The 25,363-nt window shown below is 40.8% G+C and overlaps 1 protein-coding gene, 1 non-coding gene and 1 pseudogene across 11 annotated transcripts in view; all 3 read right to left on the reverse strand.

Moving 5' to 3' along the window:
• LPP (LIM domain containing preferred translocation partner in lipoma) overlaps positions 1-25,363 on the reverse strand; it is a 756,943-nt gene that overhangs the window by 105,015 nt on the left and 626,565 nt on the right. For all 10 annotated transcript variants that reach the window (XM_023736780.1, XM_023736775.1, XM_023736779.1 and 7 more), the window contains one exon: positions 2,779-2,948. In XM_023736780.1, coding sequence (XP_023592548.1) covers positions 2,779-2,948 — 170 coding nt within the window. The remainder of the gene's footprint in view (positions 1-2,778; positions 2,949-25,363) is intronic.
• Positions 11,456-11,526, reverse strand: TRNAG-UCC (transfer RNA glycine (anticodon UCC)). The gene has a single exon. It is a non-coding gene; the product is annotated as a tRNA-Gly (tRNA).
• On the reverse strand, positions 22,250-22,347 carry LOC111821617 (uncharacterized; annotated as a pseudogene).

Below are 25,363 nucleotides of genomic sequence, written 5' to 3' on the forward strand. Positions count from 1 at the left end.
AAACTGGACCCACACACTGTAGAAACCCACTATGTAGTCAGATAAGACTTTCTTCCATCTTGTTACACACTGGGGAAAGCAAGCAAAGTATTTAAAAATGGGAGGGAGGACTTACGAGAGGTTAACACAATTTTCCTCACTGTACAATCGAGGTCTTCACACTCAGAGATACTAAATAAAGCCACAAATCTTATCAAAATGGATCTCAGAATAACATTAATTCCACCACCATCTCCTGAACAAGCTGAGTATACCTTATATGAATAAGAATTGTCTCACGGACTCTTCACAACCCTTTGGGGTAAAAACTTCAATTACCTCCATTATGCCGACAAAGAAACTGAGGCTTAGCAAGTTGAAGTAACTTTCCCAAGGAGACGAAACTTTTAAGTGACAGAGCCAAATTCAAACCCATGTTCTTAACACTATGTTATATTATCTCCCAACACTGTCTATATGATTCCTAGCTCATAACGGATGAAAAGAGTAATTGAAGAGGCCTGCCACAAGAGCATCACTGAAGTAGCAAGAACCAACAATCTAGTCATAAAAGGGATGAATAACAGACACAAGAGATACAAAAAACAGAGCAGTCTGTGGTCACTTAGCGTAAGGACAAACAGCCATAGGAGTCTCCAGAGGCTGTGCTGACGTCGATGTCATAGAGCTCTCTGCAATACATAACTTCACAGTGATGACCCCAAGCCATTGCAAATTACAATCAGTACAAAGGCAGAGAGATACGTAACGCTTCTCAGTTTAAAACAAAGATTTCAAGGAGTGATATCTGAAATATTCTCATTTCCTAAAGAGGTAAGCTTTTGTTTACTAGACTTTCCCTTCTGTGTAAATGCTCCTTCCACAGTGATTCCAGATCAGCAGGATACTACTGTGTTCATGGTCCGGGCAAACTAAAACTGTGTGGTGTCTGTAAAGAATATGGGACTAGGACCATGAACAACCGGATACAAGCCTGGCTGTGACCTAAAGATAGAACACAGTCACTCCTTCCCTCTGCCTCTCTGTGTTCATGCTCCTAAGGAGAGGAGATGTAGGCAAATGATCTTAAGATTTTCCTTCTAGCACCATCATTCTGTGGCCGTATAATGACACTATGGGCGTTGAAGTCGCCACTGGGGAGAAAAATGGAAGTGAAACTCAACCTAAAAGATGCAAAACAACATTAAATCCTACAAAGTCTTAATTGGAAGAAATTTTAGATCTGTGCTGCAGACCCCATGGCTGCAAAGAGCTTCAGACATGTCAGTTATTGGAAGAAACCAACCAGGTCAGAAACTTCTGCAATAAACTTGAACCTTGGGGATCTGCAGTGTTATGTACAGCTTCCAATATCTTGCACCCAAGGCTTCTTTTATGTTGAAATGTATAGGTGCTGATGGACAAAACATACATATTTTGTGGGCTTGTAAAAAAGTACTACTTTTTTTCCCCCACTAACTAGTGTTAAACCAAAAAACCAAAAACCAAGCCTGTTGCCGTCGAGCTGATTCTGACTCATAGTGACCCCATAGGACAGAGGCGAAATGCCCTACAGGGTTTCCAGGGAGTGGCTGGTGGATTCAAACTGCTGATCTTTTGGTAAGCAGCTGTAGCACTTAACCATTGCACCACCAGGGCTCCAGCTAGTGTTAAACAGAGATTAAAATCATGCAGAAGAATAGAAAAGATATTTACTTTAGGTTAAAAAAAAAAGTTTGTGCTCATTCTTCACATCTCTCTATCAGAGGACAATTTAATGGGTAGATTAGGTAACCTTGCAAAAAATTTAAGATAATGTCACTATGAGTATTTTTTAGAGTCACACAGCTATGTTATTAAAATATAGTTGTGTTATTTTAAAAAAAGAAAACACGTATTAGCTCAGCCAGCATCACTATTCATTTCCCTTCATGTTATGTAATGTTAGGTGCTACTGTGTTGGTTCTGACTCATAGTGATCCTATGAACAACAGAACAAGACACGGCCCGGTCCTGAGCCACCCTCACCATCGCTGTTATTTCTGAGTGCCTTCCAGCCCTATATCAGCCAGTGCTCTGCTGCTATTCATAAGGTTTTCACTGCTAATTCTTTTCAGAAGTAGAGCACCAGGTCCTTCTTCCTAGTCTGTCTTAGTCTGGAAGCTTAGCTGAAACCTGCCCACCATGGGTGACCCTGCTGGTATTTGAAGTACTGGTGGCATAGCTTCCAGCATCACAGTGACATGCAAGCCACCACAGTACGATAAACTGACAGATGTGTGGGGCTCACTTCCCTTTAAGGTACTCCGTATAAAGGGTGTCTCTGTTTGCATCACCGAAAGTCTGCTGGGGAATGGGAAGTAAGAACATCCTGGGTAGCCTAAGAGGTGATTCAAAGGCCCAGGAGTTTGACAGAACATTGACGAGTCCAGAGGCCCTGCAAAGTTTCCGTAAAAGCACTGGGAACTCCAAATGTAGGGTGAGGTCTAATAGCAAGAAGTGCAACTTTGCTACTTAGGAAGCTGTCTGATGCTTCAGGGAGAAACATGCTAGCTTGTAAGTACATGCTTGAAAGTCACAGGAGGAGGACCTTCCCAGCAGACCACCAACTGAATGGCAGCCCCATCCCTTTCTGACCTCAAATGAGCAGGGCACAGAAAGAAGGAATAAATGAAGACGTGCTGATTCACTTCACATACATGTTTTTTAAGGTCTGGGGAGAAAGAACGGTGGGATGGTTACATTCCAGCGAAAGATGAGGTCTGTACCAAACACCCGAGGAACAAATCTAGAACTTACAATGTAGCAGGGCTCACAGTATGCTTTCTTTTCCACCGCATAGAAGGGCTGCCCACGGAGCTTGTTGTTACATATGATGCAGGTAAAACAATCCACGTGGAAGACCTGATCCATGGCAGTGCAGCCTGTGCCTTCCCCAACTACGTTTTCCCCACAGCGAGCACAGCGGCCTGAAAGAGAAAGGGGATTCATTGTTAGAACATCTCCAGTCCTTCTAATAAGCCAGTGTGAGTGAGACACAAGATTCGTCATGTCAGCAGCATCAACAGGACCACCATCGCCATAATCACCACTGACATGTTCACCTGCATAGCCACTACCATCTTTTCTTTGTAAAGGAGTCCCCAGGGGGTGCAAATGGTTATACACACAGCTGTTAACCAAAAGGTTGGGGTTCTAGTCCACTCAGTGGTGCCACGAAACAAAGTCCAGGCAATCAGTTTCCATAACATGACAGCCATTGAAAACCCTAGAGTGCAGTCCTAGCCTGACACGCATGGGTCACCGTGAGTAGGAACTGACTGGAGGACAACAGGTTTATCATTTATAAAGGACTCCCAGTGTGGTGAAAATGGTTAAAATGCTCGGTTGCTAACCAAATATTGGTGGTTCTGATCCACCCACAGGTGCCTCAGAAGAAAGAACTGGCGACCTACTTTCAAAAAAGCAGTCACTGAAAACCCTACGGAGCCCAGTTCTACTCTGACACACATGGGGTCTCCATCAGTTGAAGCTGACTCAGAGGCAACTGGTATTTTTCAATCTTTTATAAGACTGGCATGATGGGGATTTTTACATGACTCAGTTGAGGAAATTAACCCTTCCAGCCCAAAGTTCCACAGAAAGTAACTGAGTAAAGCTCAGGTCTCCTAATCTGGAGTCTAGTGCTCATTCCACTACACCTCCTCTGCCTCTAATCTCACAGGCAAGTGTAAAAGGAACATGATTCGGGATGCTAGGAGTGGAAGGCAGGCTCTACAAACAGTCTAGGAAAGCCCTTCTCCATGGAAAGTCTGTGCGTCCAGTTAGACTGTGAGGGAATGGGGTCCAAACTCAAACTTTAATCCCCTTCACAAAAGCCCTGTTTGTAAAAACCTCTGCTGTAGCCCTTAGGGGCAGGCAGATCACAAGGCAGCTCCTTTTATTTTCAAGACAGATGTGGCTGGTAGGAAGTTCTTTCCCACTTTGAACCAAAAAATGCCTCTTCACTCTAACTGCTACCCAATAGTTCTACTTCTGTCTTTGCAGCCTCACAGATCAAGTCTTATCTCTCTTGGACTTGACTGCCTTCAAGATATTAGAGTTAGGTTATCATTGCCTCCGCAATGGTTCTTATTTGAACATCCCTAAATTCTGCACCAATTCCATATACTGTAGAGTTTTGAGTCACCTCCCGGACCTGGTTGCCATTGTTCAGCCCAGCATTCTACAGACTTCCAGTATTTTTAGATCACTTAATAGGGCATCTGGTCTACATATGGATACCGGATTTAGGTTTAAAAAAATCATGTTAATTTCCAAATAATAACAATAAAATTTAATAGAAATATTTTGATCAGTGACAGGCATGATGCTAGTTGCAATTTTCACCAAGATATCTATATCCGGCTCCACATTCAGTTTCCCTTCTTAATCTTTATTTCTACTAAGTTAGAAAATCCTAATATGTAATTACAGGTCACTGGAAATGTCAGGAAGAACTTTCAGGCTCTTACTGATAAGTTATAGCAAACATAATGCTTCATATATATTAGGCATTTGCAGTGTGATGGATTGCTTTTGTGTGGCCTTTCTCGCTATGGTCTTATAACTCCTGCCCAAGTGATTGGGTGGGATTATGCTAATAAGGTAATTGCGGCCCACCAAGGGGACTGGTCAGTTTTGCCATCCCACTGGGCTTGAAATGAACCATCCCAGAGGTGAGAAGGAGAGGATCTCACATCACCAAAAAAGAACAGCCAGGAGTAGAGTGCATACTTTGGACCTGGGATCCCTGCCAGGAGACAGAGACAGAGAGAGAGAGAGTGTTCTGTGTGGCCATTGCAATGCATTAGCGAACCCAGCAGAAAAGCACAGAGCACCGTGGGAGGGACGGTTGGTGTCAGAACTGGTAAAGATGGAGGAGAGAGGAGGCATGTCTGACCTCCGCCTCATAGGAATCAGCCTTGATCTTGTTTCTCCTTCCCCAATGTGAAGAGAGAAGAGGTCAGATGCCTCCTGCCATGCCATTTTTACAGCATTGTTCTTGGTGCTTTATATACGTTAATTTATTTAATATTCGCAACAACCCTACGAGGTAGGGACAGTTATTATTCCATTTTATAGTTGAGGGAACTAAGTCATAAAGTGGTTAAGTAATTTCAAACTCAAGGAGTCTAGCTTCAGCATCTATGCTCTCAACCACTACATTATATTTCTTATTAGTTTTGTGCATCAAGATTGAACACAGATCTAGCATCACGTAGCGATTTCTCACTGAAGACTGCCTTTCAGCACTCCATCACATGGGATTGACAACTGTTTCACACTCAAATATGAGAAAGCTAAATGTTTCAATTTGGAAGAAAAGAGGCAAATATACTTCTAATCATCTCTAGTTGCATTTGGCCCTGGAAAGTATTCCCCTATATTCTGTTGCAGGATTTGATGTGTCTTTAAAGTATGGCCCAAATTATACATTATTAATTTCTTTCTATAAGGTGTAAGTAAAATCAAGTGCTGGAGATACCAAGTGCTCTTGGAAATTCAGTTGTCTCTACAAAGCTGATACTATTATGAAGTCTTGATATCATATCCTTGTCATTCGATAAAATAATTTTGTACAATATTTGTAATAAACTTTGTGGCTGTTCTCACAAGCTACTAAGAACCAACCAACAGCAACAAATCCAAGACTTAACTTGTACCTGTTTTTATTATATGATGTATAACTTGGAATGATGTATAACTTAGAAGGATGGCTTTACAGTTTTGGACTTCCTGCCTTCAGTAACAAAACTGTTATTTCATATGACATTATTTTTGTGATCACTCTGGAAAAAAAAAATACTCAATTGGTTTGCTGAAAGTTCACTGTGCTGTGCTTGACAATGATGCTAAAATTCTGAGAACTGATGCTACCATTTGACAATGTTTCATAACAGAAAACGTACTGGGAATTGGGGCAACTGGATAACCAGTCCACGTTGTTGTTGTTGTCAGGTATCTTCAAGTCCGCTCTCACTCATGGCCACCCTATGTACAACAGAAGGGAACACTACCTGGGGTCCTGCGCCATCTTTGCAATCGTTGCTGTGTTTGAGCCCATTGTTGCAGCCACTGTATCAATCCATCTCATTGAGGGTCTTCCTCTTTTTCACTGACCCTCTACTTTACCAGGCATGACGTCCTTCTCCAGGGACCGGCCCCCTCTGATAACACATCCAAAGTACATGAGACGAAGTTTCGCCATCCTCACATCTAAGGAGCATTCTGGCTGTGTTTCTTCCAAGACAGATTTGCTCACTCTTCTGGCAGTCCATGGTATATTCCATATTCTTTGCGAACACCATAATTCAAAGGCATCAATTTTTCTTTGGTCTTCCTTATTCATTGTCCAGCTTTCTCATGTATATGAGGCAACTGAAAATGCCATGGCTTGGGTCAGGCACACCTTAATCCTGAAAGTGACAACTTTGTTTTTTTAACACTTTAAAGAGGTCTTCAGCAGCGGCTCAGCCCAATGGGAATGTTATTATGAAATGGTTTTCTGGTACTATTGTTGTCACTATTTTTTTTTTCCTTCAATGAACCATATTCACATTGCAGATCTATTTTGGTGAACTTGAAGAAATAATGCAATACAATAGTAATCCTAAAAAATGCAAGTTTAGCAGCAGAAGTAAAAAGTACAAACGACATGACAATACTCTGAGCTGAATGGCACTGTTACTGAACATTGGTTAAAACACACCAATCACCACAGGTTTTGTCATACATGTGCAACTTTTAAGAATGCAATGATTATTAAAAGCACATTGGATTCTTTTGAAAATTATAATTTTACATTTCAAATATTTTAAATGCAAGCAACAAAATTAAAAAAAAAAATATTACTCTTTCCCTTTCTAAACTTCAAAGAGGACTACTTAGTCTACCAGGGAATAGTAATGCTCTGTGGACCACACTCTGTGGAAAAAATAGTTCTCACTAAATGTTAACAACTGCTGGCCATGGAGGTCTAGCAGGCAGCCAGAGGTAGCAATTCTGATCCAGACCATGGATGCCCAAAGTTTAATATCTGGAATCCAAGAGCCTGAGCCTACACGGTCTATGGACAGGCTGATAGCTACCCATGAGCTTCTAGGAGTCAACTGCTATTACTGATTAGAAAGAAAGGCTGGAGCAGAGCCTTAAAGGTCAGTCTGAAAAGGTAAACTGAGATTTTCACCTATTCAACAGACAATCCAAGTGCCTTTTCTTCACCCAGTACAATGTTCTGCTTCTGTGGGATACACAGAAATGGATTAGACAAGATCACTGCCTTTTACAGTCATTATAAAAGTATGTACATCCAACAACCACAGGACCCAACGTGCAAAGGACCATATGAGAAGGTGCTACAGAAATGTGGAGAGAAGAAAGTATCTGAAAGGGCTCAAGAAAGGTTTCGTGGAGAAAGAGGCATTTGAGTCTGATATTAAAGGATGGAATTTTGACAAGCAGAGATGGAAGAGAGAAAAACATTCTAGTTCCTCCAAAGATGAGTGAGCAGGGGTGGTTTCGTGGATCCTAAAATTCTGCACTGATTTGGGTCCTGGCAAAACAAGGTTTTCTCGCCTTAGCTTTGAAAGCAGATGGACTGTATTTCTAAGGAATAAACTTCTTTATTTTCGGGGGAATGTTCTTCCAGAGTGGGTCAGACTGCGCTGGACCCAGATACAATCAGATTTGCTGCCTCTCGTGTACTTCTTCTATTCTTGGAAGAAATCAGGGACACCGGCCTCCAGGGCAGTCAGTCTGGCACCTTTAAAATCACAAGCACAGAAAAACAGCAAAGAACAAAAAATAAAAATAGCCCTACATTTCAGCAGGACAGAAAAGGTGCCCGAATGTTCCCTTTTCACATTAACAAAAATTCACAATCTCTGTCTTATAGGGAGGCATTCAGAATGGAAAGAAACTCAAGCATAGCACATCCTTGCCTCAAGAGGGGCTTACACCATACATCATTTTTTTTTTATGCTGCAATTTTTTAAATTGTGCTTTAGATGAAAGACTATAGAGCAAATTGGCTTCTCATGAAACAATTAATACACATATTGTTTTGTGACATTGGTTGCCAACCCCACAACGTGTCAACACTCTCCCTTTCTCGACCTTGGGTTCCCCATTATCAGCTTTCCTGTCCCCTCCTGCCTTCTTGTTCTTAGTCCTGGGTTGGTGTGCCCATTTAGACTAAAAGCACACCATGATCTTACTGCCTGTCTTTTAGACAAGTATTTCTGCACTTTTAAACAAGAAAACCCAGGGAAATGGTATTACATTGCAAGGCATCAGAACAGAAAGGAGACACAGTGGATCAGAGGCCTGCAGGAAGCTGAAGATCAGACCCAGGAGCTTGCTGGCAATACTTAGCTCTGCCCAATGACAGAAGAACGGACACCTTGGGGAGAATTTCATCAAGGAATTAAGATTCTTGGAGCACAAGAGAAAAGCTTGTGTGTATGTACGAATGTATATTTGCGTGTGTATCTCTCTCTCTCTGCCTTGATTGTGGAGTCAGCCATGGCTTCCTCTTGTCCCTCATGTCCACCCCCACCATATCTACAGCAATCTCTGTAATGTTCTCTGAAACCCTGCCCTTCCATCACATGCCTACCACCTGAATCAGGCTGTTATCTTTCACTGGGCAACTGCAATGGCTTCCTGATTATTCTGCTATCTCTGACTTACCTCCTCTTACAAATGGAAAGGCTTTATGGCTGTCTGACTACTTTAGTCAAGTATGGGAGGTGAGACAGAACTGGGACAAGTCATTTTTAGGAATTTCATGGGTGACAGATGACATTCCAGACAAAGCAACAGGCGGAGCAAAGGAGGTAGAGTATGGGGTAAGGGTATTCTTTTGTATTGGTTCCAGTTTTCTGATTTGGTAATGTGAATTTATTCCTTTTATAATGTAAAAAAATACATTTTTTATTAAAAATTGTTTTTCCTGTACCATTGCACCATTAATAGGATAGACCATAGACCCTCTTTTGCAAACACCACTTGTTTTTGAGGCGGTAATTAAAGAACGTCCATAGCCATTGTTAGAGTTGGTGCCATTGTGATCAGAGGTTACATACTCCCAAATTTGCACATTAGTCAAGATCAAACATAAAATAGCAAATTTATGCAGACATCAAGCCCAGTCACATTTTTCTTCATGTCCTCCTTGCTATTTGACTTACATTAGAATCTTAAGCACAAGCAAAATTAATATTCTATCTTTAAATATTATAATGAATTGAAGTTCTAAATGCCAACTGTATGATATATCAGTGCCTTCTCATTAAGCACTTTCTATAATATATTCTGAAAAAAACTCCTGGTCAAGAAGTCGAATCAACAGAGTTATATAAGGGTAGTGAAATGATGGTATAGGACTCTTACAAACAAAGCCTGTTCCAATTTATCCTACAAACAGCCACTGGAATTATCTTTCTAAAGCACAGCTCCCATTAAGCTGATTCAGAAATTATCTTCCACTAAAGGTATAAAAAGAGAATGAGTTTGGGTCCTTTATGTGACAGGCCCATATGACATCACTGAAGGTTCTAGGATGATAGCATTTTCCAGTTACTAAAGCTTTTATTTTATGGGATCCTGTAGCACTAACAAAGTCCCTGGGTGGTGCAAATGGTTAACACACTTGGCTGCTAACCAAAAGGTGGGAGGTTTGAGTCTACCCAGAGGCATCTCCAAGAAAGGCCTTGGTGACTGACACCCAAAAAAATCAGCCATTGAAAATGCTATGGCGCACAGTTCTACTCTGACACACATGGAGTTGCCATGAGTTGGAACTGACTCCACAGCAACCAGTTTGGTTCGGTACATCAGTACATGTAAGAACAACCTGTTCTTGAACTGCTGGGACAGTGACTCTCAACCTTATGCTATGTTGGAATCACCTGGGGAGCTTAAAGAAAATACTGTTCCCTGGGTCTGTGTTCCAGAGATTCTGACTTCAGTGGTCTAGGGTGGGATGTCCTGGGATTGGAATTTTTAAAAGCTCCCCAGGAAATTCTAATGTTCAGTAGAGATGAGCCACTGTTCCAGGGGTACCTATTTCTGTACCGCCTCTCAGGATAAAAACCAATAAGTATTGTCCCAACAAGTTTCATCTGCATACAAAACAATTCAATGACACAGTGTTCAACAAGGCATTGGCTGAACTTTTCCCCCACCCCGTGGCATCATAATATATGTTGGTTTTCACCAACAAGAATAATCTCCCAAAGCCATGTCTTTATGTGTTAGTTTGTTTCTACCCACTTGAAACATACAGGAACAGAGTTAAGTAAATTTTCTCATTAAAAAATAGCACTGAACCAGAGAAAGTAGTTTACTTAAATTAATAAGAAGCCCTCTGTCTTAGTCATCTAGTGCTGCTTTAACAGAAATACCACAAGTGGATGGCTTTAACAAAGAGAAGTTTATTCTCTCATAGTCCAGTAGTCTACAAGTCCAAATTCAGGGCATCAGCTCCAGGGGAACGCTTTCTCTGTTGGCTCTGGAGGAAGGTCTGGGAGCTTTTCTGCACAGGAACTCAGGTCCAAAGGATGCGCTCTGCTCCCAGCACTGCTTTCCTGGTGGTATGAGGTTCCCATGTGTCTCTGCTCGCTTCTCTCTTTTATAGCTCAAAAGAGATTGACTTAAGACCCTATCCAATCTTATATACCTCATCAGTATAACTGCCGCAATCCATCTTATTAGATCATAGTGACTGAATTTACAACACATATGGAAATCACATTAGATTATAAAATGGTACGCCATCATACAATACTGGGAATCATGACTCAGCCAAATTGATACACACATTTTTTGGGGGACATAATTCCATCCATGACACCCTTCTGTGGAACAGGCTTTTTTTGTGTGGCATCAATGAATTTATCATCTAGCCCTGCTGTATGGCCTTGATAATACAGGATCCACAAAAAATGTCAACTGCTAGCCATTTGAGCTGTGATATCACATATTATGTCACACATAAAACTGAGTTTTCACTATTTTCTGGGACTCTGCCTTAAAGTAATGTACCAACATGCAGTCTCCTATGGCTAGTACCATGTAGCTCTGTGACTACTGGAGTTTTCATTATCTCTTAATCTGGGCTGTGTGACAAACCCAGTTCTTTAACTCTGCTTGTGAATCTATACTGTTGTTGTTAGCTGCCATCAGGTCAGCCCCCAACTCATGGAAACCCATGCACACCAGAAAGAAACGCTGCCCAGTCCTGTGCCATTGCCAAGATTCATTGCAGATTGGGAAGTAGTGATCCACAGGCTTTTCATTGGCTGATTTTCAGAAACAGATCACAGGCCTTTCTCTCTGTTCCATCTTAGTCTGGAAGCTCTGCTGAAATCTGTTCAGCATCATAGCAACATGCATGCCTCCACTGACAGAGGGGTGGTGGCTGCGCATGAGGTGCATTGGCTAGGAATCGAACCCAGGTCTCCTGCATGGAAGGCAAGAATTCTACCACTAAACCAACAATGCCTCTTCTGTATCTATATTATAACACTTTACCATGTTATTATTTAGATGGTCCTTACAGAAATGCTTGCAGTTTCAATGGATGCATTGAGATGGCTGTTCCCCTCTCTCCTTCACTTCCCTCTACACAGACACACACACAGACACACAGACACACACAGACACACACACAGACACACACACACACACACACCAGGAAAAGGAGCAATGACTGCTGTGGCACTCCACAGGGTTTTCAAAGCTGTGACCTTTCAGAAGCAGATGACTAGGACTGTCTTCTGAGGCACCTCTGGGTGGGTTCGAACCACCAACCTTTCAGATAGTAGTCGAGTGTTTAACCATTTGCACCACCCAGGGACTCTGAATAAAAATTAAGTTGGGGGAGAACAAAACCAAACCAAACAAAGTTGTCAGGGAGAGAGATTAGGAATGGATAGACAAAGGCCTGGGCAATAAATGAGATGAGATAATCTGAGTGAAGACTGAACTGACTGACTGATCATGGGAAGTTATGATGAACTCTACCACGGAAGCACTTTTTATAGGTATATTTGCTTAGGCTGGACCTTTGAGGGTGGTAAATGGGGAGGGAGAGCCTCACATCGAGTTGGAGTAGCAAGTATGTTTCACCGACTTGAATATACTGCAGTTGTGAAGAAAGGTAACAAAGAATGCAGAAGAAAATTACTGCACTTTTTCTTGTTCCATTGCCAGGCATGGACCTAAGCACTTCACGTATAAGCTCATTTAATCCTAGCAAACGTTATCTATTAATCCTGATTTTATAGACAAGAAACTTGACATTAAGTCACTTGGGCAAGATCTCAAAGGTAGAATGCGGTGGGGCAGAGGCTGGAAATTAAGTCTTAACCAGAGTGGGTTTTTCTATGAATACTTTTATTATTCAATCACAACTCAGATATTACCTGTATTCCCTGTGAATGTGCCCATTCCTATTTCCAGGGAAAGAAAAGAAGAATAAGAGCCAGTACAGCATCACTTATTACTCCCCCGCCCCCCAGCCTGGGATCTCTACAGGTGGGGAAGCCAGTACTACAGGTGAGGATTCTTCACAGCAGATCTGGAAGGGTTGAACCTCAAACGCAGGCTTCCCATCAGGAAAGCTTTAAAAAAAAAAATACTAATGCCCAACCCTCACTTTTAGAGATCCTGATTCATTTGGCCTGGGATGGCCCTGAAATAATTAACTTTTAGAGACTCTCCAGGTGATTTCAATGTACAGTGGGCTTGAGTACCACTGCTCTAAAGACAACTGCGCATGTGTGTTGCACAAAGGGCAGCTGGTCCTGGAGAACCCACAGAAGGTAATAATGGTTAGTATGAGAAGACTTGATGGCACAACAGTTAAGTGCTCGGCTGTTAACCAAAAGGTTGGAGGTTCGAACCCACCCAGTGGTTCTGTGGGATAAAGAGCTGGCGATCTGCTCCCATAAAGATTGTATGCCTAGGAAACTCTATGGGGCAGTTCTACTGTCATATAGGGTCATTATGAGTTGGAATTGACTTGACGGCACACACCACCACCAACAAAAAGTCCTTACCCTAAGGAGCTACATCCCAGGAAACTGCAGTCCCAATATTGGGCTGACAGAGGCAGTGAGGTGGGCCCCATATACTCTGGCCCGAAACTTTCACTACACTAAATATCATGCACACACACACAGTAGCCATGAGAACAGCTTTCTGACAACAACTTCCTTTCTCAAGAAAAGCAGCAATAAAACAATAACAAAAAGCAAAGCATTGCTGTGTAGTTTTGGATATAATACATGGTACCTTTTAACAAAGATATTTCTTAAGATGGTATAAAGGAAGTCAGAAAGAACCGAGTCATGTTTTATACTTACTAGCTATGGGGCCTTCAACAAGGTCCTAAATTTTCTGAACATGAGGTTCCTTGCATCCAAAAACACCAAACAAAAACAAATAAAAAATAAATAAAAATTAACTAAGTAGACACATTCACCAGACAGGTGATGAGTTGAGTCATCTATCCAGCTACCTGTCAATACACCCAAAATGCACTTAATGAATCCACAGTCTGTGCCAAGTAGTAACCTTTCCTGAGCCTCTAAAAATGAGATAATAATAACTGCCCTAACTATCTGACCATGAAGTTTAGTGAAGATAATAGCCTTGAGGAGCCTTGCATGGGGCCCTCTTCCTTCTTCCTCTAACTACAGCAGGTGAAGACCAACTTCAAAATATCTGAATTGCTAAAGCTCGTAGAGAATGGTCACCACTCTCTAAAGACGATAATGCGTGGATAGTTGCAGCTGCATTTAAAAAAAAAAAAAATTATTGTGCTTTCGGTGAAAGTTTACAGAGAAAATTAGTTTCCCATTTGATAGTTTGTACATAAACTGTTCCATGACATTGACTGCATTCCCCGCAATGTACCAGCACTCTCCTCATGTCTGCCCTGGGTTTTCCGTTTCCTTTCGTCCATATTTTCAACCCCTTCCTGCCTTCTCATCTTTGCTTTTGGGCAAATATTGTTCTTATGATCCCCTATAATGGATTGTTCTAAGAAATGCATTCCTCTTGGGTGTTACTATTTCTTTTATGGGCCTGGCTATTGTTTGGCTGAAAGGTGGTCTCCTGGAATGGCTTCAGTTCCAGGTCAGAAGGGTTTCTTAGGGCCATAGTCTCGGGGGTTCCTCCAGTCTCTTTCAGACCAGTAAGTCTGGTCTCTTTTGTTAATCTGATTTTTTGTTCTACATTCTTCACCCGCTCTGTCTGGGGCCCTCTGTTGTGACCCCAGTCAGAGAGGTTAGCAGTGGTAGCTAGGCACCATCTAATTCTTCTGGAGTCAGGGTCGTATAGGCTGTGGTTCATGTGGTCCATTGGTCCTTCGGACTAACTGCTCCCTTGCGTCCTTGGTTTTTCTTCACTCTCCTTTGCTCCGGACAGAAAGAGGCCCATAGCTGTATCTTAGATGGCCGTTCACAAGCTTTTAAGACCCCAGACGCTACTCACCAAAGTCGGATGTAGAACATCAACTTTGAACTATGTTGTGCCAACTGACGTAGACGTCCCGAGTCTGTCCTTCGCTTCTGAGCCTAGGAACATCGTCCCGTGAGGCCTTTGGTTCTGTCTAAGAAGTTTCTATGACTGTGCCCCTTGTGTGCTCTCTTGTCTATATTAATACACATGCAGCATCTATCATTCTGTATGTAGAAATATCCACAACCAAACCTGTATCTGCAGCTGGGTGTGTCACCTTATACCCTCCCACACCTCTTTAGCATATCTGTCTACCTATGCACCTATTTGTAATTTACTGTTTGTTAAAACTATTATTGCAGGATCGTCTATGGTACAGTAATGACTGTAGTCGCCCTTTGTTCTCGGCGTTCCTCTCTGTGTCTTCCTCTGCCTTGGTCATGTTGGGCCACTTCCCTCGTATCGTGTATTGCCTTTCCTTTCACCAATATTAACATGTGTCTTCTACCTAGTTAGTATTTTTCCCTCCCTGCCCCTCCCATCCCTGGTAACCATCAAAGAAAGTTTTTTTTTTTTTCCCGTGTGTAAATCTTTTCTTGTTTTTTAAAATAGTGGTCTCATACAATATTTGTCCTTTTGTGACTGACTTATTGCACTCAGCACACTGTCCTCCAAATTCATCCATGTTGTGCGATTTTTGCAGAATTCACTGTTATTCTTTACTGTTGTGTAGTATTCCATTGTGTGTACGTACCAGTTTGTTTATCCATTCATCTGCTGATGAGCCCCTAGGTTGTTTCCATCTTTCTGGTCTTGTGAATAATGCTGCAGTGAACATTGGTGTGCATGTGTCTATTTGTGTCACGGATCTTATTTCTTTAGGGTATATACCTAGGGGTGGGATTGCTGGATCATACGGTATTTCTATTTCTAGCTTTTTAAGAAGGCGCCATACTGTTTTCCATAGCAGTTGTACCATTTTACATTCCCGCCAGCAGTGTATAAGAGTTCCAATCTCTCCAAGACTTCACCAACATTTGTTATTTTCTGTTTTCTTGATTAGTGCCATTATTGTTGGGGAGAGATGGTATCTCACTGTAGTTATGATTTGCATCTCTCTAATGGCTAACAGGAGCCCTAGTGGCGCAGTGGTTGGGAGCTTGGCTGCTAACCAAAGCTCAGCAGTTAGAATCCACTGGCTGCTCCTTGGAAGCCCTGTGGGGCAGTTCTACTCCATCCTATAGGGTTGCTATGAGTCAGAATCAACTCGAGGGCAACGGATTTGGAATGGCTAATGATCGAGAGCATTTCTTCATGTGTTTGTTAGCCACCTGAATGTCTTCTTTGGTGAAGTGTCTGTTCATATCCTTTGCTCATTTTTTAATTGGATTGTTTGTCTTTTTATTGTTGAGGTGTTGAAGTTTTCTATAAATTTTGGAGATTAGACCCTTGTCGGATATGTCATAGCCAACAATTTTTCCGGTTCTCTTTTTACTCTTTTGGTGAAGTCTTTTGATGAGCAAAGATATTTAAATTTTAAGAGATGCCATTTATCTAGTTCATCTTCTGCTGGGCAGCTGCATTTTGAGGTAGTTATGTATGAATTATATTTACCAATATTTAACTAATAGAATTTAGTGCTAGCAATTCAACACCAGTCCTTCAAAAATTTGTGGACCCCAGAGTAATGATACTACTAATGTCAATATTTATTCAGCATTTATTATGTGCCAGGTATTATTCTACCTGCTTAAATGTATTATCACATGTACTCCTCCCAACAACCCTATGATGTAGGTCTTATCAACATCCTCATTTTATAGCTGAAGAAATGACAGCATAAAGACATTAAGTAACTTGCCCAAGGCCAGACTTAAATACTGAAGCTGGAATTAGGGCCCAGGCAGTCTGGCTCCAAACCCATCCACTTAACCACTCTTCTAGGCTGGCTTATTACTTTAGAGCTCCAAAATTCCTAAAAACATCCAGCCTAGCAAGAAACTTGTATAAATCTTAGAACGTCCCTGACAGGAATATTAGCATCTATTTGGTTTAAGTAAGATTTCCCTTCAAGTTAATATCTACACATGGAAACTTTCATATTCCCACTCTTAACTTTTAATCTATTTTTCTATATTTAAAATTCATTTCATGATTGCTCTGTTAACAGAAAAATCAATATTTACCAGAACAGTTAACAACTGCTATTGCAACGATTATTTCTGAATTATGATTCAGATCTGCTCCATGGTATCTCTCGTGGGAATCTGTATTTCTCCTGAGCTCCATTCAAACATGGAAAATACTCCTTATTTGTTCGGTTACTTTTAGCTTTTGTGGCGGGAAATCTCCAAATTTATTCTGGCTATTAGAAAGCAGCAAATCTAACACTGAGCTAACCCAAGGGGGTGTTTCTAAAGCTACTGAATTTCAATGCCCAATAACAACTCCAATCTTCCCTATGATGGTAACAAGCACCACTTATATTTATACACAAGGAGTCCCTGGGTGGCACAAATGGTTAAGCGCTTAACTGTTTATCCAAAGGCTGGTGGTTCAAACTCACCTAGAGGCGCCATGGAAGAAAGGCCTGGAGATCTGCTTTCAAAAGGTCATAGACTTGAAAACTCTACTGACTGCAGTTCTACTCTGCATACATGTGGACACCATAAGTCGGAATTGACTTGACAGCAACTGGTTTGGTTTGGATTATATTTATACACCGTCCTCCCTCAGTTTGTCTTACTGCAGTGGCTTATGTGTTGTTGCGATGCTGGAAGATTTGTCAATGGTATTTCAAATACTGGCAGGGTCATTCATGGTGGAGAGGTTTCAGTGGAACTTCCACACTGAGACAGACCAGGAAGAAAGGCCTGGCAATCTACCTCCAAAAATTAGCCAATGAAAACCCTCTATGAACTGCAACAGGATATTGTCTGATCTAGTGGAAAACGAGCCTCTAGTTTAGAAGGTACTCAAAAATACACAGTACCACAACAACAGACTCCAGCGTACCAATGATCTTAAAGATGGTGCAGGACCGGGCAACATTTTGTTCTGTTGTATACAGGGTTGCCATGAGTCAGAACCAACTTAATTGCAACTAAAAACAACATGTATACAGTGCTTTATATTAAAATGATTAAAATTAATTATTCATTAATGCACTTGACCTCTCAATGGCCCCTGGAGACAGACAAGGAAGGGATTATTATCATTATCATTTTAACAATGAAAAAAAAAAAAAAGAAACTTTAAAGGGTTTAATGGCTTATAGAACTGTAGTCCAATATGCGGCATATGACCACCTAAACTCATATAAGATCCAACAAACAGAACTTAGGCAAAGGAATATGTTCCAAATGAGGTGGAATCCACCTATATAACATGTAATAAACATATTGACAATAAGACAAAACGGGAGCCACGGTTTGCTGATAGAGATGTATGACTCATCTTGTTAAGGGGCATTCGGTTTTCTCAATGGTCCCTCTTACCTTCCTGCTTCAAAAAAGAAGAAAGCAGACAAGCAAGAGTGATAACACTAAACAGATCCTCTGGATAATTGTATTATGTATATTTAAACCTTTATGCAAATGAATCAGTATTTCACTTACCATTTTATCCAATGATTCTATTTTCCTTCCTATCTTAGGCATCTGTGTAATCGCTAAGACTTCTACCTTACAGTTTCTGCCTCCAGGAGGGATACAATTTAGAATATAAACGAAAACGTGAAAAATATGAAAGTTACAACCACCATTTCTTCTCTTAAATTTCTAATACATGCTGATTGAGGGTAATCCTGTGAGTTGACAAAGAACTTCATAATTCCCACGTGCTCATCTGAGTCTTACAAAGACTCTAAGAACTGCCTAAGACAACTGTCCTTTTCCGGATGAGTGAACTGGGGTTAACCTTGTGTATGCCTTGAGACGGAGCAGAGTTGGAATTCAAGTCCAGTTCAACTGGCTCCAAGGCCAGTCGTCTTTGAGCTTGACCACGCTACTCGCACACCGCACTGGACCAGAGATGGGCCACATTCTCATCCTGGCACCACTTCACTGAGAAGCCAGTTGGTCTTTGGTTTCTCCACTTGGCTCAAATGCCCACAACAAATACACTGTCAAGAGGATTCAATACAAGTGTACAAAACTCAGACCACCCTCCTCATATACAGATGCAAAAACCAACGCTCAGAAAGAGGCAGCTCCTTGCTTAATTAAGATCCCTTAGCAAACCAGCAGCAAAGCTGAGACCTGAACGCAGGTTTCCCAGGTCTCAGTACAGTGCTCTTTCAGCAGCAGGTGTGCTTCCTCAAATATTAGTTTCTTTCCACTAGTAGGCGCTGTTGCCCGAGCATGATTTCTCCCTTCACACAAAGGGTAAATTTCTTGTAAGCGGGAGCACTGTGGGGACAACTGCACAGTCTGCAAGAGCAGTAGTGACGCGGCTCCAGCGCTAGGCTAACGGCATGATCACCGGATCCAGCACACCATTCCATTTCCCTCTCAAACACCCCGGTGTGTTTCTGCACATCTGTATGTTTGGAAAATCGAAAGGAATGGCCGCAGGATGTTGGGTAGCGATGCTTTTGCAAGGTGCCTGGGGCCACAGAGGACAAGGCTCTGGGAGCTTTGTCCTTAACACTGGCCCCTGGTGACCACGGCCCGTCTGGCCAGATTTGTTATATACGCTGGAGTTACTGACAGCCTTTCATTTTCTAAAAGGTTTCCAGTTTTTTTTTTTTTTTAAATCATAAAAACAACTCAAGTGGAATAAGCGGCAGATCTGCGGTTAGAAGGGCTGGGTTCTAGTCTGCATCGTATATAATCTGTGAGGAATTTGGTGAATTTGGGCAAGCTACTTCATCCATCTGAGCCACAGGTTCTGTGAAACAGGGACAGTAATCTCCACACTCAGGCCCTAAAAGCATGCTGGGGGGAATAAATATATAATAAAAAGAGCCTTGGTGGTGCAATGGTTAAGTACTCAGCTACCACCCAAAAGGTTGGCAAATTGAATCCACTAGTGGTTCCATGGGAGAGAGACCAATCGATGTGCTCCAGTAAAGATTATAGCCTAGAAAATCCTATAGGGCGGTTCTACTCTGTCACATGGGGTCGCTATGAATTGGAATTGACTCAACAGCACGTAACAACAATATATCATGCTTGGTAAAGTAGCGGGTCAGCAAAAAAGAGGAAGACCCTCAGTGAAATGGATTGACACAGTGGCTGCAATAATGGGCTCAAGCATAACAACGATTGTGAAGATGGTGCAGGACCAGGCAGTATTTCTTTCTGTTGTACACAGGGTTGCTATGAGTCGGAATCAACTGGATAGCACCTAACTACAACAACATACATACATACAAATATACATGTATGTGTGTGTATATATATATATATATTTGTTAATTTGTGTGTATGTATAATTATAAAGGAAAATAAAATACAAGGAATTCTTCCAAGATGAAATAAAAATCATAAAAATGTAAGTTTTTATTATGATATTATGGTTATCAACATAAATCACATGCACAACAGAGCAGAGTGTACTTATAGATCTGGGGCTTTCAGCCAGAGGCAACATTCTGAGGAAGTCCTATGCAAAATCTCCAAGATGAAATACAGTCATCAGGTGACTGGATAGCTTTTGAGGATACACACTCCTTACAAATGTAGGCAATGCCGTTTATATTCTCAGTGGAGTGGGCAGATGGATGTCATGAGTACTTGACACGTGATGTTATATCAGAGCTCAGAGGGAGACCCACAGGCACGGAGTCTTACAACCTCAGGGCACCGCCACCCTCGCGTCTCTGTAAAACCTGCCTTGCTAAGCTGCAGGCTTGCTTCCATCTCCAGCGCTTGCATAGCAATGCTGAGCACTCTGAGCACTGGAGTGACATCTAGGGAACAGTTATTAATACACGTATGTATGCACACAGTATGTGAAAATATGCAAGATTGAAAGCGATTAGTGTATTACTTTTAGGTAATACTTCCCACTGGGACAACGCTCCTGGGGAAAAAAAAAAAAAACTCCCCTCTCTCAAGAAGCTTGCACAGTCATCTGCTATCACTTACCAGAATGTTTGGGATAAAAATGGTGTCAATTTTAAGGAAACACACTTCTCAATTTTCTTTGTTAACATCTGAATAAAACATGAGATGGCTCCTACTTTCCCCCTCTCCATTTTCATTCAGAGAATAACTCCTTTCGTAGTCCTGCTTTGTGCAAGAGAGAGGAAATAAACAGTTGCCCTTCTTTGTCACCTCCAAATGAGCAGAATCACTGGGTTTGAAAGTAGAGAACTTTAAATTCCATTCTAATAAACTCCACTGGCTATCATCCTTTCTGAGATGCAGGGCAATGCTTTATAATAAGAACACAGCAAGAAATCACATTTCCACCCTGTAGGAGCTTAGAGCCTATGAGCTCATCAGACAGAGGAACAAAAGAAAGGCACAGAAAGTTCTATGGGGAGGATGTGCTTGCGATTGAAGGAATACTTTCTGAACCACATGAGGGTTTAGAAAAATGGAACATTGCCTTTGGAAGCCATGGACCTGGGCTGGCCGTATCCTCTCTCTGTATTTCCCATCTATAAAATCAATAAATTGAATTCAGCATGTTTTAAGGATCTTCTCAGTCTTCCATTTTTCATTCTAAGATAACTTTTATAGAAGGAACACACAAACTGAATTAAGATTAAGGCTACCTGAAGGTAAGGATAATCTAGTCAACAGTGGTATCTGGACAACCTTTTAAGAGCCCCATATTTGTTGAAACGCTTTAAGAGTCATGAAATAAAAGAAACGAGAAGACCGGGTAATAGGCAAGTTCTATTTATGTCCAGGGAGTATTTCTGGGCAATTGCTCTTGTACTAATGTAGTTTCCACTTTTAGATTATTATATTCAGTAAACACATTTAATTTCTACAGGATGACTAACACCCAAGAGCTTAATAATTGGCAAGAAGAGTCAAGTGCTCTCCCTTACTAAGGCATATAGGAAGCTTCCAGAAACCATGTAAATCCACAGAAACTGTACAAAAACAGATAAGCTCAGTAATGGGTTCTTGCATCAGCTCCTGCTCCATGCTTTTATTTGAAGTTCTGTCTTGAGCAAGAGATACCACACAGAGGGAGTGTAAAGTTGAAGGTCTTTAGCAAAAATCTGGACTGTAAACACAGCTTGGCATTATCAACATTCTGTTAAGTTCAAAGAAGAGATAGTTACAACAAATACAGCTTGCTTTATTTCTGAAACAAAACTGCACACATTTGTGAGCATACTACTAATTAACCTGTAGATTGTTCCTTTCATCTACTCAGTGCGGTTTTCTCTCCCTTGTTACAACATGTTGGGGTTATTTTTTCCCATCTGGAATATACTCAAATTGTTCTCTTCTAGGCATAGAGAGAAGAATGGTACCAATGAGTAGGGGACTGGAGAAACTGACGTGAACAGAAAGAGTAAAGGAGCTATGTATGTACACAGAACGAGGCTGACAGACGACTAAGGAGTGCCAAGATGGCGGTCTATAAATATTTGAAAGGTGTAAACACCGAGGAATAATTTAGCTTGGTGCAGGTGGTACAACTCGGAGGGAAGATCTCTATTAAAGAAATCATTTTAAAGGTATAAGATGTTATAGATGAGACATAAAACAATTGAAACATAAAAAGTAGTTGAATGAGCAATGGAATAAATGCCAGAAGAATTGCACTTAAGGGTTGGCACAACCATATATAACTGTGTGACCTTGGATTTCGAGTGTCATCCTTGGGCAGAGGCCATGCTAATCTTCTTTGTATTGTTCCAATTTTAGCATATGTGCTCAGCACTTCAAATCCACCAACCGCTCTTTGGAAATCCTACAGGGCAGTTCCACTCTGTCCTATAGGGTCGCTATGAATTGGAATCGACTCGATGGCAACGGGATTTTTTTTTTTTTTGACCTTGGAAAGGTCATTTAACCACCTGGGGCCTCAGTTCTCTCTTTTGTTGGACCAATTGTTATCTCTTAAAGTATTGGACCAGAATTTGAGATTTTCAAAGTGTAACTCCAAAGAACCCTATAGGTCCTCAGGATCCTGGTAGGTGGTGGGGAATAGGAAGAGAAGGAAGGGAGTGGCAATTGGCTCCAGCACCCCGATCAGTTTCATTCCTATCCCGTCAGATTCCTCAGAATAATTTGGTTGAACAAAGAAACACTAACTTAAGAAAAAGGTGTGAAAAAGGTATTAGGAATTGGCTCATCATTCCAGCCCCATTTGTCTCTACTTCTTACCTGTTCTCTAGGTTCTGAATGTGCTGTTTCACCCCTGCCTTCTGTTTTCACCTTTCCCTCTACTTAGAATAACTTTGCCCTCTCTGTGAGTCTACTTGGTAAAATGTTCTACTTATCCTTCATAGCCTGATTCTTACTTTAATTGTGGTGATTTTTACAGAGGAGCCCTGGTGGCACAGTGGTTAAGCGCTTGGCTGCTAACAGGTTGGCGGTTCAAACCCCACCAGCTGCCCCGCAGGAGAAAGATGTGGCAGTCTACTTCTGTAAAGATTTACAGCCTTGGAAGCCCTATGGGGCAGTTCTACTCTGTGCTTTAGGGTTGCTTTGAGTCGGAATTGACTCAAAGGCAACAGATTGGGTTTGGGTTTTGGTTGGTGATACTTACAAGGACGGAACATTTATCAAAATTTATCAAAATGTATACTTTAAAAGGATTCATTTATATGTAAATTATACCCAATAAAGTTTAATTTAATAAACAACAGAAAGTAAATTTTACCAATTTAATAAAATATATGGCAATGCCTATCTGAGTGAGGGCTGTAGGCCTTGTGTTTGGCACCTGCCATACTGCACGCTGTCATAATATATCCTTTATGATTTCCATTAGGATTCCTTTAAATCAGCACAAGAACTAAAAGACACTTGTGAAACAACTTGAGTGTACAATGCTCTTAAATTGTTATGCTTTTTTTCCCTAATATTTTTAAGTTGCTTTGCCCAAACAGCCCTGGCTCATATATCACCACAATCAAGTTAAAGAACATTTTCACCACCACAAGAAATTCCCCTGTGTTCCTTTCCAGTCAATCCTCTCTCCCCATACCCAGCTTCACAAAAATACTGATTACCTTCTGTCCCTAGAGATCTATTTTGCCTTTTCCAGGATTTTGTAAAAATGGAATGATACAGTATGTGCACTTATTTTGGAGGGTAGGAGGAGTATGGCTTATTTGGCTCAGCATATTTTTGAGGTTTTACCATGTTGTGCATATCAGTAGTTCAATTTCTTTACTTCTGCTGAAAAGTAGTCTATTGTATAAATATAGCACAACTTGTCCATTTACCTGCTGATAGATATTTGAGTTATTTCTAGTTTTTGGTTATTACAGTTAAAGCTTTTATAAACTTTTCTATATACGTTTTTGTGTGGGAGAAAAAAAACACTTTTCATTTTTATGGGTCTAGGAGTAGAATTGCTTGGACATACGGTGAGTGTGTGCTTATTAACTTTTTAAGAAACTACCAAAGTGTTTTTCAAAATGGCTGTACCATATTATATTCTCACCAGCTATGTATAAGTACTCCAGTTGCTCTACCTTCTTGTCAACACTTGGTATTGTCAGTCTTTTTAATTTCAGCCATTCTAATAAATATGCAGAGGTCTTTATGGGATTTTAACGTGCATTTCTCTGATGACTGAAGATACTGAATGTTTTTTACTTGCTTAATGGTTGTTTGTATATTTTCTTTGGTGAAGCATCTGTTCCAATTTCAACCTGTTTTTTAATTGAATTTTTGTCTTCTTGTTGAGTTTTAAGAGTTATTTCTATATTCAGGACAAAAATTCTTTTTTAGATATCTACGTAGTGTTCAGATTTTCTCCCAATTTGTGGCTTGCCATTTCATTTTTTAATGATATTTTTTGAAAAAGAGAAGTTTAAAAATGTTTATGAAGTCCAATTTATTTTTTCTGTTATTATTTTTCTTTTTAAATCCCAAGAAATATTTGCCTACCCTAAAGTCATGAGATTTTCTGTGTTTTCCTACAGAATTTTTACAGTTCTTGCTTTTATCTTTAAGTTTATGATCCAAAAGGAGCCCTGTTGGTGAGGTGGTTAAGAGTTTGGCTGCTAACCAAAAGGTTGCAAGTTTGAATCCACCAGCTGCTCCTAGGAAATCCTATGGGGCAGCTCTACTCTGTCCTATAGGGTCGCTATGAGTCGAAATTGACTTGATGGCAATGGGTTTGGTTTGACTTTTTTGGTTTATGATCCAAAATATGTACAAGACCTTTATGATGAAAACTATAAAACACTGCTCAAAGAAATTAAAGAAGACCTAAATAAAGGGAGGAATAATCATGTTCATGATTGGAAGATTATATTGATAAGGTGTCAATTTTTCCAAATTGGTTTATATATCCAACATTACCTAAGCACGGTTTTGTTTTGTTTTTTTTGGTAGAAACTGACAAGCTGATTCTAAAATTTATACGGAAATCCAAAGAATGCCGAACAGTACAAATAATTTTGAAAAAGAACAAAGTTGGAGGATTTACACTACTTGATAACAAGATTTGCTCTAAATTTGTAATAATTAAGACAGTAATAGTGCTGGCATATGGATACATGTAAAGGAAATAATATTCAAGATAATATATATACATATAAGTGGGTAAGTCAAAAAGTATTGCTACCAGGTTTTTAGATCATACATGCACAGGTTTATTCCAAACAAAACATGTTTAAACATGTTTCTGTGATCAGTGGGTGCCTGCAGACAAGTTCTCTCAGTAATACACTTGACAGTCTGGTTAGGGTGTCTTCAACAAATAGGATGCTTTTCGT

This window comes from Trichechus manatus, unplaced genomic scaffold (genome assembly GCF_000243295.1).
Source record: "Trichechus manatus latirostris isolate Lorelei unplaced genomic scaffold, TriManLat1.0 scaffold00092, whole genome shotgun sequence".
Classification (NCBI taxonomy): domain Eukaryota; kingdom Metazoa; phylum Chordata; class Mammalia; order Sirenia; family Trichechidae; genus Trichechus; species Trichechus manatus.